We start from the raw sequence: 14357 nt of genomic DNA on the forward strand, positions 1-14357 counted from the left end.
TATTGATGGAGAGTGATTTTTCTTTCCACATACATACCGTATTTCACATACACTATATATTTTGCGCCTAAAATCCATCTTGCCTTCTCAGAGGATAAAGGTATAATCATTTAACATTAGGCCTTAATGGGAAAGTGTTTGGATGAAAAGTAGTAAACAAAGAAACTGTAAAATTTATTCAGTATATCCCATGCTAGAACTCTGCTGAGGCAGGATGTGTCTGTGTCATCCAGCAAGTAAGATACACTCATAGGCGCAAGTTGTCGTCACACAGAATTGCCAGGTCTGCAACACTGTGGGGAAAACATAGAAGGGAGTTTTCTTTGACCATTCTACACTCACATTTTCAATATAAAAAAATCAAGTTGAGGGGCCAGCCTGGTGGCGTAGTGGTTAAGTTTGAGCGCTCCGCTTCGGCGGCCCAGGGTTCGCAGGTTCGTATGTATCCCGGGTGCGGACATACGCACCACTTATCAAGCCATGCTGTGGCGGCGTCCTATATAAAGTAGAGGAAGATGGGCATGGATGTTAGTCCAGGGCCAATCTTCCTCAGCAAAAAGAGGAGGATTGGCGACAGATGTTAGGTCAGGGCCAATCTTCCTCACCAAAATAAATAAATAAATAATCAATCAAGTTGGTGTATTTAGGAGAAAAAAGAACTGAGTATTGACTGTGTGTGTGTGTATGTACTTTCTGTAAAGTTCTACCTAGATATTTAAAGACCTAAATAACCATCTAATCTCAAAATTTGAGAAGTTTCTGCTTAAGTGACTAAAACATTCAACATATTAGTAACGTTTTCACTGCTGATATAACAGAAGTATTTGTCACAACCACGACAACAATGAAAGAAGAGAGACAAAAGTCCCAAATGTTGTTATTTATGATTTTTGCATCAAATCATAACTGGGAGTGAGAGAGCAAAGGAAGAAGAATACATATATTTACAGCACATATTATATTTCAGAAATCATTATGCTGTAAATCTAAGTCTACCTCACAGCATGCTAGATTGAAATATTTCAGCAATTAGTTATGGAAGCTGATTTTTTAAAATAACATGCAGTTACCTCAAATACTTAGATAATTTAGGTAAAAATATTTTATTTTTTGCATAATTATTTACACAATTGCCTCAATTCTCAAAAAATTTATCGGCATAGACTTGTCCTATGACGTCTTATCTAATAAATTTCACATTCCACCCCAGGGTCCAATCCCTATAAGTACTAATACCAACCATTTTAAGAGTCCTCGTCTCTCTTTTCATTCTGACAAGCAGACCAAATGTAAGAGTTAGAACAGTTATTTCTTTTTTTTTTTTTTTTTTTTTTTTGTGAGGAGATCAGCCCTGTGCTAACATCCGCCAATCCTCCTCTTTTTTTGCTGAGGAAGACGGCCCTGGGCTAACATCTGTGCCCATCTTCCTCCACTTTATATGGGACGCCGCCACAGCATGGCTTGCCAGCAGTGCGTCGGTGCGCGCCCGGGATCCGAACCAGCGAACCCCGGGCCGCCGCAGCGGAGCGCGCGCACTTAACCGCTTGCGCCACCGGGCCGGCCCCAAGTTATTTCTTTTAATCCAAATTTTCTCTTAATTAATCAACTCTGTCTTGTTTTACATTTAAATTCTCCCTGTTGTCTCTTCTCCTAAACCCCATCTGCTTTGGCCTTAGTTAGCCAAGGAGGGTAGTATATATCACTTACGCCAATTAAAGAAGTGTAAAATTCGTTCAGCAACGGAATGAAAGAACCATTACAATGCACCACACTTTTCTCATCTCATTTTTCAGTCAGAACTTAAAGCTGCATCGGCCAGAGTTTCTATGACAAGCTAACAGCTAGACATGAGTTTATATTTTTCACTTTCATGTTGTGTATTTCAATACACTATGTTGCTGCCAATAGTTATGACTGATCTACACCCAACCTGCCCTTCAGCATTTTATTAAATCTCTTCAACAGTGACTCATCGTTCATACAAAATGTACATGTGTGTTAACAAGTTTTAAGAAATCCCAGGAGGAAGACACACAGCTTTAAATGTTGTGGCTAAATGAAGTGAAGGGGAAATGCTAAAATACTGATAAGATTTTTCTTTTAATTATTGTTTCTGGAAGAATGTACCTTGGGCTTAATGCTCAATACAGGAAAAATGTTTACAAGCTCTCAAAAATGCTTTGTGTAGTTTTTTATTCCGACAAAGTAAAATGAAAACCACTTAGTGCTTATGCTGCTTTTTAGCCTCCAAGTATGCCACAGTTTCAGATTCTCTGACATCTTTAGTTTCAATATGGTACCATCTGGGTTTCCCCATTTTTGTATCATAGTTCCTACTCAAAGCCTAAAGGAAAAGAAATCTATTATCAGCCCCTTAAAAGGAGAAGGTTTAGATGAAAATTAATAAACCGTTAAAAACTCAAACTTGAGAATGTCATTGTTCATCAAACTTAAGAGAAACAATCTCTTTTACAACTTTCAGTTACTTGAGGAAAATTGTCTATGACCAACAAAGTTGTTAGAGTTGAAACAGTTGCCAAATGCAAAGCAATGAAGTGCAAGCAAAAGTCACGTCTAAGTCCACAGAGAAGTAGAGAGAATGCACGCACAGCACACAGTGCCAGGTGAGAACAGAATTAAGTTTACATCCCACGTAACTAAGTAAAAGTGATTTTTAAGCTATGGACCTGTGCAGGATTGGATATCATTGTGAAATTTAGGGTGAAATCTGCATATACTTTGAAAAATTATTATAGGGTATGTATTAAAACTTTTTTAAAGGTCCTTTTTTTCTCTTCTAATTGCAAAACAGAGGAAGTCGAATTGCCATCACTGACGGCATAGAATCTAGGAAAATGACAATTGCAGACTGCTTGGTGTCACAGGAATGCCTGCCTGCCCCAGCATCCACAGGAAACATCTCATAAGTTTGTCCACCTGTGGAAAGCAACTTGTATTGGAATCCGTTCTCTGGTAACAATGTTTATGGACGGAATTTGCTAGCAACCCTGAGGAGGAAGAGAGATGGCACGTGTGATGGATCACCCGTGTGGCAGTGCTTTGCCTTCCTTAATTAGAGCTCGCTCTGCCACTCCTTGGCCCTCAAATGGGAACATTTCCCAGGGAAATACATTTGTAGAGCCCCCATTGTATTCAAATTGCCTCACCATCTGTTTAACTTTGAAAATATATATGAATTTAGGTGGACAAGCAAAATTGATGGTCTACCTTCTAATATCATCCAGAACAATTTGAAAGACTAAGTTCAAATATGTACAATCAACAGTTTTGAAAATTAAGATACAGTGGTAGGTAAAAACAAGCAAACAAAAAAACCTCAGCAGCGACACCATTCCTGGTAACATTTAGATATAGCACATCTTCCATTCCAGCCCTATCCACTTGATTCAAAGGACTGCAAAAATTGATCTCTCAGGGCTGCGGGAGGGTCACAGAAATTGATAACCCTTACAAGCAATGCTTATGTGAGTCTGTCTGTGTCTTGCAGATAGTGCACTTTGTAAATTAATCCTCCAAAGGCAAATATATTGTAAGTAGCTTGTTATCTCTAAAATACTAAATTGAAGAATACATGGGATTATATTGACAGAAATTACATTTTCTGTAATGGGGTTTAATATATCTGAAATCTCTCCCAAAGGCTCCCAGGCTCTCTAACAGAGACGAGTCTGTTAATGTAGGTGCAATGGACATCAAGAACAAATTTATTCACCAAAATGGATTAGGCCATGTAATCAGAGATTCTGTAATATTAATCTTTGACACTTATTGAACAGAAAGAAATACTTCTGTCTGCAAACTGGCATTCCCAGTTCTCCCCTTTCTTCAACCAGGCTTTGGGCCCTTTCTGGATCTTACTTCAAAGAGGATAAAGTTTCCCCATCATAAACACTAATCTAAAAATATTAGGACAATTAATTAGATACACTTAGTTTTAGAGGATATCGGATTTCGATACCTTTCAAATATGACACTAGCTCTCAGTGATTATATGAACCCGGCTTTCAGCACACTCACAAAGGGTAATAAATCATACTTTCTCAAAGCCTCGTTGCCACACCGCCGTACATTAAGTCAGAAGATTGTTGGCTGGTTCTTGGTCCGTAATCTCAGCTTCCCCCCAAATCAGGAATTTACACATTTATTTAGAAACAATATCGCATAGCCCAGAGATACATCAAGTTTTGAATAGCTTCAAAGTAGAAACGTAAATAATTTTTCCTTTTCATCAGAAGAGAGATAAGAGGAAAGGAGAGACTCCTTGAATGCAGAGCCCTAACAAAATCTAACTGAATTTATTCAATGAATTTCAAACCTGACTGGTATGTGATAGTGGATTTTCTTGTTTCATAGAAAATAGGGTGATACCACTCTTTCTATCCCTTATCCTGAAGGGTAAAAAAAGCCAGAGAGAGAGATTTACAGAGCCATAGTGAATGTGAATTAAACACTTACTTATACCATACCAAAATTTTGTTAATTTATAGAGGGGGAAAGCAATACAATGGTTCTTTTCCATTCTGGCAAGTGCTCTCAACCTATCAGTCCACAGTTTGTTTTCACCTTTGCATCGACAAGCCACCAGGGAAAACAGTGACAACTGGGTGTGTCTTCTTAATGCAAAACATTAGCTGCAGGTTGCCAGAGGGGGGAAGCAGATTGTGTATAAACACAAAGCCAAATTACTTACCAATTGTTCACTTGAAGGATAGTGAGTCCCGTGTCTTGTGCCAACTGCTTTTTCTGTTCTTCAGAAGGGTATGGATGCTGAAAGAGAACAAAAAAGATGGGTGAATGCACATATACTTTGAACTGATAATGTCTTGCATATCACATATAAACATGACTCCCTAGGGGCTAGGGAGTCAATAATAAACACATATGCTCTGTAAAAAAAAAAAAGATACATGCACATGAGGCAATATTTAGGCTATTTTGTCAATAATTTAAGTGTCTAGTGAAGTCTATAATTAAAGGTAAAAATGCTGAGGTGTGTCACTCTTATTAATGGAATACTACATCATCTAATTAATGGCAGTAAAAGACAAGCCAATTACAAAGATTAGTGAAGTGTATAAATAGCTACTTAGGATACTTGCAGAACCTTGATACTGAGTTTATCCTTTAACAGGTTTATTTGTTGCAAACACAAAAAGTTTAATATGATCTTTACCGTATTTTATAGGATTAAAATAAGGACAAGCCCTTTTTGACCATATAAAAGTGTACCACCTTGATGTAATATTTTTATAAAACCATGGATTTCTAAAGCTGAATCATTTGGACCAAGAATCTCAGCTGAGGTTCCCAGGAGTTAAGCACCTTGTTATGACCTTCTCCCTCCAAAACACCATATTGCCAGATACAAATATCAAATTAAAGTGGGTGTATTTTTTTAAACCACTATTTATTTTAGCTCTTCTGCAAAGCACAAACAAATGAAATTCAAACAAAGTTAGTTTCCATATCTGAATGTCAACACATGCTGGGATTCTGACCACAGGCCAATATAAGGTCAAAGACCAGCATATTTTGCGTGCTAAGAACAAGCCCAGCTATGTTCCTCATGAGTTAGAGGGGATAAAAAAGTATTTCGGGATTAGATAATAAAATGAAATCCATACCTTCTTCTAAGAATGTTTAGAATTCTACTGAAATCAGTTTTGGCGCAAATACCTTCTGTTCAATAGTCAACTATAGCTAAATTTGAAATATACATTTCTAAAGACTGGGAGAGGAGCTGAGGACATGGTTTCCATCTATGGAGACATTGGCTATTTTGAATCACTGTATCCCAATAAATTCTGCCAGGATAAAAATTGTTCTGATAGTCAACCTTCTATTCTTTTATGAATGGGAAAGGGCACCCCCAACTCTCAATTTAACTATTTGTGCCATTGGAAACTAAATTCTGGTCTATCAAATGTTAATTAACATAGCTTTTAATCTCATTAACAATGTCTGATTAGATGCTAAGAAGGCTCGTTAATGACCACTTCAATGCTCTTATATATAAGTTTAAATATGTTCTATATCTATACACATGGGATTCATTTGTGGAGAGCAGAGATGTAGCAATTTTTCCCATAAGGATTGTCTTTGATTGTCACTTAATCAATAAATACACAATTAGAATAAGGCTTTGCTTTCATGGAATATAGTGCTTTCTCTAAAGAGCTCCAAATATATTACAGACAGGATGGTAATTAATCCTCATTATACCCCTTTGAGGGACATAAATGGAATCTATTGTCCCTCCTGTTTTACAGGTGAGGAAACTAGCCAGGGGAAGGCATGGTCAGCAGTGACATGACTCTGTGATATTTCCTGCTTCCCTTCTAGTATCTAAGCCTCACCATGACCCAGGGATGTGGCAAACGCCTTTCATAATCTCTAATCATGTCCCCTGCTCAAAAACCTCTAGACTGCTTACTACGGCTTGCAAGGCTAGCCACCATCCAGCCCTGCCCACCTCTCGGACTTCGTCACCTTCTCCTCATCTCCACCCTACCCCTCTGCCCAGCCACACACGCCTCCTTTCTGCTCTTCGAACATGCCAGGCCTTGTCCCTACCACTCAGTCTCCTGTTCCAATGTCACTTTCAGGTCTCAGCTCCAATGCCAAGCCTTTCCCACTCTCCACCAGCCTACCTTATCACTATTACATCAGTCTTTTTCTTTTTTCCCTAACAGCAAGCATCAGCTCCCTGAAACACCTGTTCTGATCATTTGTTTCCCGTTGTTGTGTCTCTTCCCACTCAGTTAGCAACTCTGAAATCTGTATCTTTCTCGTTCACCATCCTCCAAACCCAGGAAGTAACAGGAAATCAGTAAATATTTGTGGAACAAAGGAATGGCTACGGCTTGCCATAATACACTGATGCTCTCCACTCAGATGCAACATCAAAATGTATAATAAAAATTTTTTCCAAGCCCACAGGAAGTATAAACAACCCAATTTGAGATCCACAACAGTACTTTCCCTTACTTCATTCCTAAAAGCGATGTTAATCCACTTTTTTCAAATAAAAGTATATAAACCTCGTAATAGGCTAAGATCATAGGTGACAATCACCCTATTCAACATGACAGTCCTCACAACCAAAATCTCATCATTGCTAGAAGCAATCCACTACCCTAAGGTTTAAAACATAACTCCCACTGCAGAAAGCTTTGTCACACAATGCAAACCAAATGAATTTCTTATCCTATGAATAGAATACTGAATTTTAAGGTTTGATAAATAGTAGTTTTACGTCTACACGAGATGAAGAATTGTACATAGGTATACACGACCCTATTAGATTGTATAAATTATGCCGCCAGTCCACGACTATGAGACTTTGAAAAAAGGACAATTTTTCTAATCCTCAATTTTGTCATCTGGAATTCCAAGATCCATCAAAGTTAAAGGTTACCCAGGCTAGCAATTCTTCCAGAATAGAAGCCTGATTTTGAAATATGCAAATTTTAGCATCCAGCTGTTGGCACCAATTGCCATATAAAATTAGACTGATGTACACAGGTCGTTTCCAATCTATAACATTTTCTGTAATTTTATTTGCTTACGGTTTTGCAGGTCCTATGGAAATCTCTTGCAGTGATTTTCGGTAGAATTAACAAATATGTCAACAGTCTCTTTTCACTACAGCTGGATGGCAAGACCTATTGCCCTTCCTTGTTAGTTGTGTCTTAACATTATGACCAGAACTGGATAAAAATTAATATTTATGCCATTTACCTTTAGTTACTCTGAAAATTGAGAATTGTCACAGTCATTTATTTGTGCTGTGTTTTCAAGAGTATTTTTGCATGCCTGTTTGTGAGCAAGTTTTACATCCATTCTTATAAAGCAAACAGAATGCACATTTTATTTATGCAAGTGGTGTCAGGAAAATTCTCTTTGGATCATTAAAATTACCTGAATCATTACAGCTTCAAAGAGCAATCAGATGGCCCTCAAAATTTCAGTGCAAATTTAGATTGTTTCTTCACATCATGCAGTTTCTGATTTCATAATTTAAATATCATAAAATGAGAACGTTCTCCCCTTTTTTTGCCTCTGTCACTTTTCATGTGATCTGATTTTAAGTAATTGGAACAAACTGCGTCTAATTTCATGCAGCATAATTGCTAGGCAGCCTCAAGCTATGGAGACCCAGCACTCTGTCTCCATTAAATAATTTTCAGTTGTTCAGGATATATTTTTTTTAATAGAAATGGATGAGCCTGGACAAAATTAAATGTCATAATAATCTGGTCATTGTTAAGGGGGGAAAACAGTATCAACAAAATTCCTAAACCTGTCTACGGTAGGTCAACTGAATGTTTTTCTTCTTGTCATAGTTCTTGGCTTGGTGTCCCGCAAACTTTCAACCCCCTGAAAAAACTCTGTAATTGCTAGAATCACATGAAAGCCAGGACTTGAGGTAGTTAATCCCGAGTCAGCCAAAAATTCACAAAGAAGTAGGCTTTTTAACTGAAATCTGATGTTTAAATGTTTTAAATTCTATGCATCTTTACTAGATAAGCTTTGTGTGGACAGTATGAGTTATTCCTTTGTAGACTTAAAAAAATATGACTTGACAAAAACCCAACAGACTACAGGCAAGGCTGCTTTAAAAACACTCAAAGCCCTGTGGCCTTCTACCCACAGGGCTAGTGAGGGCATGAGATGGCCAAAGGTAGACTTCATTTTATGAAAGAGATAAAGAGAAGTGCCATGTCAGGAAGAAATGGGAAATGCATTCCAAACCACCGCAACTAAGGGCCTAGGTCACCCCTTGCCGTTCCCCTGACCACCTTCGCTGTGATGGCATCTAAAAGGCAAGGGCACTAGTTTAAGAAAGATCAGTAGGTTCTTGTGAAGGAAAGACGGATTGCGCTTGCCAGATATACCAATCAACCTAATCACTTTGGGATATCAAAGCAAATTTGACCAGTCCAATAGACAGTGACAGGAGACCTTCCTTTTGTTGTGTACATTAGCCTCATGCCATTATCTCTTAAAAGCTTAATTATTTGCAAACAATTGATCAAGACGGGAATTTGAGAAAGGATATGCAAGGGCCGCTGGGAGAACCGCAATGCATTAAGAGAGCAAACAAAATTACCTTTAGATCTTACAATAAGAATTAACGATTGAGACGGGAGAGCTCAGCAGTGCAGTAGCTGCAAGGGTTCTTTCTCGAGTGTTTCCCATTTGATCTGCATTAACACCTCGGGAACGAATGAAAGCCATAAAACAGTGATTATGTATGGGTAAAGCTGACCCTCCCTTTCAGCATTAAACCTGCACACATGTATTAGGCCAGCCTCACTGGGGAGAGAAGAGATGCTAGACTCAAAGGGAAAATAAGTGGCTTGTGGGCAGTGGAACGCCAGCTTAAGGAAATAACTCACAAAATGATCATCCATATTTCAATAATCAACGCCCTGGCTTTTCCGTTCCAGAATAAGTCTCTTGCTGAAATATAAGCAGTTTGCCACTCTTCCTGTGCTTCTGCATCTGCAGTTCAACTTCTAATAATGACCTAGTATGGCAGTGATTGCTTAATAACCCCATCAAAGAATAAAATGATCCCTAGAGTATGTGTCCTGTGTCATAGAAATAGGTAAAGGATGTCTGAAAAAAATCTAAAAATAGCTTACATAAAAGTTAAGTTTGAACTGTCATTTTACCAGCCGCGAAGCATAGAAAGTGACAGAAAGAAAATGGCAACTTTCTAAAGAAAGTTATCTCTGCACAAATCCAATTTTATTTCTTGAGGTTGGGATGGGAGGGGGATTCTGATGCTGGTTGGCTGGTATTTACAAGTTTACAACACATCGGAAGAAAACATTTATTTAAACAATCAAGCAGGCTCTTTGAGATGAGCATCAATGGGAAAAAAGAAACTCTTCAGGACACACAGATGGAAAATGTCCAGCCTTATATCTTAACGACATCCTTGACCAAGTGTATTCCTTTCATCAAATTTTCCACCCCTGACTGCAAATGTGGATGCCAAGACAGTGATGAACTTTATCTTATCTACCCTGGTAACCAAGTTTCAATAACGTTCCCTCCCTCACTGGCTTGCCCACTCTAACAGCACATTGTAATGGCAGCAGAAAATTTGAAAATAATCCTGTACAGAGCTCGCTGGTGAGATAATGGAAGGCTATGCTGCCCCTTCTCAAGCCTCAGATTAGTAATTTCTCGTGACACAGAACTGCCTCTATACCGAAACTGCAAAACAGCTATAACAAAGCAATAGAGGTGGCAGCAATTTTCAAGCAAAATGTTACATGCTATACTTTAAAAGGTATGGGGATAGGTACCGGGAGAGCTGATCTAACAGGAGGAATTATGGCAACTGTCCGATGTTGCCATGTTCTGTTGCTTGGCTGAATATGTTGGAAGAACAATTTTGGAACTTCTTTTATCCTTTTTCCTTCAGCCCTTTGCCTCCTCCACAGCTAAGTTTAATGCATTAATATAAGTTGACCTTGAGCTAAACTCTGGTATGTGACGGAGAGATACTCCCTTTAAAGAAAAAAAAAAATCTACCATATGGCTTTTAACCATTAGATCTCTGTGTTCTTTTAAAACTTCTACGAGTTTTTGTCACTACGGGGAATATTGTGGATCTAAATTAAAATAACCAGCTATATATGTGACCTCTAAGAGGATAAGCAGATACTTGCTAACCAAATATATTTATCTTTGTTTAACATAATCTTTTTTTTGCCTATAAAAACTTCTCCCACTTTAAATAAACTTGCAGCCATTTTCCCCTTATGCGTTGACTGTGAATAGCTTACACTGTGACAATTACATTGATCTAGGATACTTTTTTCCTTAAAAAAAAAATCCATAATGCTTCCCTATTGTCTTCCAGCTTTATGAATTAGTTTTACTGTTTCAGTGAATGCTTTTTTGTCTTCTGACTGCACATTATCAAAGAGACACTTTGTGCCTCCTATTTGCATTACAAAAGCAGTGCACTGTGCAGTCGAAGAACATAGCCTGAATGCATAGTAGCGGAGTCCTGAATCCTCACACAGGCTGGAATCAAAAGAACGGGGGTGTCAGTCCTGGCTAAGAAGCCAAAAATGTTTGGAGCATCATCAGTGAAGTCACAGGATTTTGACCTGCTGTCTTAATTCTCCACTAACACTCCCGGATGGCCTAGTTGCTCAGACTAAACGTGCTCCATTGATTGTTCGGCCCTTCGTTTTTCTGAAGCCCAGTCAAGCTATTTCCCAGACAGTCCCTCCGATTTCTTGCATCTCCAGCAGCAGTCATAAGGAGTTGCTGGTGGAGGTGTGCAGGTAGGAAAAACAGGTGGGAATCTCTAAACTTCATCTTATCACACGAAAATGACATAAGTGTGAAAGGAAAAGTTGAACACTGGGTAATATTTCATAGCCATCTTTAGTTTGCACTAAGGGGACTATCTTTCTAATACATAGCAGTGAAAAACATTTGTTTTATATTCAATCATAAGAGGCCAATACTACAATGCCTTGCCTGTTTCACCTATCTGATCTTTTAATTTCTTGTAAATATCAATTAAATATAAAATAAAAACACTAAATAAAAAGGATGGATACTTATATTAAGGGATTTCATAGTCCTTTATGTTGGGAATTTTTTTTAAAGTCGCTTGCAATTCTACAATAATAACAGTGTTTAGATCTATTCTTTATCAGCTATATATATGTTACAGGAGTTTTTCTAAGTATTTGTTTGCATTAAAGCAAAAAATTTAGACTCTAAATTAGCAATTACTTATATCCTCCTCTTAAAAGTATTAAAATTCACGAAGAGGGCTAAAATTATTTTGAACAGTTATGATTATTAATGAACTCCCTGAATATTGATTCTCTTAGTAGAAGACAATGGCTATAAAAGGAAACACAAAAAGGCCAATGAGAAAACAGGGTGGGAGGAGTGGGGGTGGGATGAGGACAAGCATGGGGAACAAAACTCATGCTTCACTTTTGTGTCCTCTTTGAGTTGTTTTAAATAATACTAGCTCATTGGAACTCTTACTGTTCGTCAGCAGGGCAAACACACTGCATGCATTATCTCGTGTCCTCTTGGGGCCTCCCAGGCATAGGGACTGCTGTGCTCCGTTTCACAGATGAGGAAGCTGAGGCTTGGCCAGGTCAAAAAACGTGCCCAACAGCTCACAGCTACTTAGTTCTGGGGCCAGGTCTGCTCTCTCCTGAGTTTCTCCACTTGGCTCCAACTCCCATTGATGGTTCTTTCCCATGTCCCCATTCCCTTTTTTAAGCTACATTGTTAAACCAAAAATATATTATAATGGAGCATGAACTAAGTTATTAACTGCAGTAAGCAGTGAGTGAATGTTTCTCTGCAGTTTTAACAGCCTTGATCCAGGAGAGAGTTGCTGCTCTCCTACCCACCACCCGCAACTGCATCCCCACTGCTTCTGCCCTGGAGGCAAAGATCAAGGGGCAGGGATGGAGCTGTGGGGTGAAAGGTAGTTCACAAGAATCTTACCCCACACTCTCCCTCCAGCATCCACCCACAGAGACTTTATTAATAGGAGCTTAGTAACATTACTAAGAGTGGTGGAAATAGCAATGGTAACATGTATTAAGAAGTGAGGATGTACCAGCCATTGTTCCAAATACTTCACATGTATTAACTCATTTAATACTCACAAAATCTTATGAGGTAGGCACAACTTTTATACCCATTTCACAGTTGAGGAAACTTGGGCACAGAAAGGACAAATAACTCTCTCAAGTTCACACAGCTGGTAAGTAGTAGAGCTGGGATTTGAAACTTGGTGGTGACATACAAGTTGGGAAAATTCACTTCCAAACTATTTTGTTTTTTAAATGATGGGTGGAGCAACCCCACTCATTCCTGATGAGTTAATCTTGAATATATATGATGATTACTATTCACTTTATGAATAAGCTATTATCTTAATGTGTGTGTGTGTCATTTATTTCTACAACTTAGTTTTGTTAATGGAAGCAATAGTAGATTTTGCTACAAGATACAAAACTCAATAGAAACTAATATGTCCATCACCTTATCAGTGCTTGTTGCATTGCTTATAAATACAGGAATGAGGCTAGGTTATATACAAGAACACTCTTTAAGAGTCATAGAAACAAATGCCAGCTATTCCATCCAACTACACTACAATATGCCTTAAATTGTCTGCTTGGAAATAAATTATTGGGTTTTTTTTGCCAATTACTTTCATTTCTTATGTGATTCTTAATCAAATATGAGTTAAATTACATTTGGAACCATTTCATTTTAGTAGAATACTAATAAAAACACCCGAATGCTATTCCCATTCATAATGCAACTAGCCCTGTTCTATGCCCCATAAATATTTGTTGTATGAATGAATGAGTGCTATTGAAGTTAGAGATATCTAAAAATGCCTTAACTAGCATTTATAAGTAGATGACTTCAGATAAACATCAGAAAACTAGCAGGCCCACTTCAACAATTATTCATCCTTCTCACTCAGTTCTACAAATTCCAAAACAGTAGAGATTTTATTTACTTTATTTAATTGACATTTATATAATGCTTAACCTGTGCGAGGCAATGTTCTCAGTGCTTTTACAAGTATTCACTCATTTAATTCTTATAACAAGCCTATGAGGTAGGCGTTTTTTCCTTTATGTTACAGATGAGGAAACTGAGGCACAGACTGGAAGTTACTTGCAAGTAGGATGGAGCTGGGATTTGTCCCTAAGAAGTCTAGTTCTGCAGCCCACGCTCTTAATTACTGTGTTATTCTATTTGTCTTTCTTAGCGTGTATAATTCCCCCCAAAGTGTCTCCAAAATCCACTCCATGTTGTTGTTGGCTTTATCTGTTGCAAAAGTTCTCCTCCCAGTCTCCCACTGCCATGTAATGAAATTCAAGTTCTCCATTTTATGGGGTCTCGTGCAGGACTGAAGAAAGGATAAAGGAGACTGTTTTGACCAACCAACAGGCTGTTCCCCAAGAATTTCACTTTAACAAATAAAACAAAACAGCAGCATACCATATTGGACCACTTTTCTGAAAAGAAAGTTCATGACCGATTTATACAACAAACTCCAATAAAGTAAGGATTTTTTCCAAACTACATACAGCTCATCTCTGCTATTTCAGAGAACATGCCACCTGAAAGGAGACCTGCCCCCAACCTGAAGAACACTTTTCCATTTTAAAAATCAAAGTGAAAGGGTTTTGAAACCATTAAGAGAAAAGACAAGGAAGATGAAACACAACAATACCATTTTGGAATGAGTCTGTTGATAGGAATCAGTATTGCTTTTCCAGATGCCCTGTCCATCATTAAAT

General features: G+C 38.1%; 1 protein-coding gene across 2 annotated transcripts in view; it reads right to left on the bottom strand.

Annotated features, from left to right (window-relative positions):
- The window catches only part of MEIS1 (Meis homeobox 1), a 130343-nt gene that overhangs the window by 18870 nt on the left and 97116 nt on the right, over positions 1 to 14357 (bottom strand). For both annotated transcript variants that reach the window (XM_014791462.2, XM_004435613.3), the window contains exon 9: positions 4712 to 4788. In XM_014791462.2, coding sequence (XP_014646948.1) covers positions 4712 to 4788 — 77 coding nt within the window. The remainder of the gene's footprint in view (positions 1 to 4711; positions 4789 to 14357) is intronic.

The sequence above is a fragment of the Ceratotherium simum genome, chromosome 11, assembly GCF_057802395.1.
Source record: "Ceratotherium simum simum isolate JZ-2026a chromosome 11, ASM5780239v1, whole genome shotgun sequence".
In the NCBI taxonomy this organism is placed as follows: Eukaryota; Metazoa; Chordata; class Mammalia; order Perissodactyla; family Rhinocerotidae; genus Ceratotherium; species Ceratotherium simum.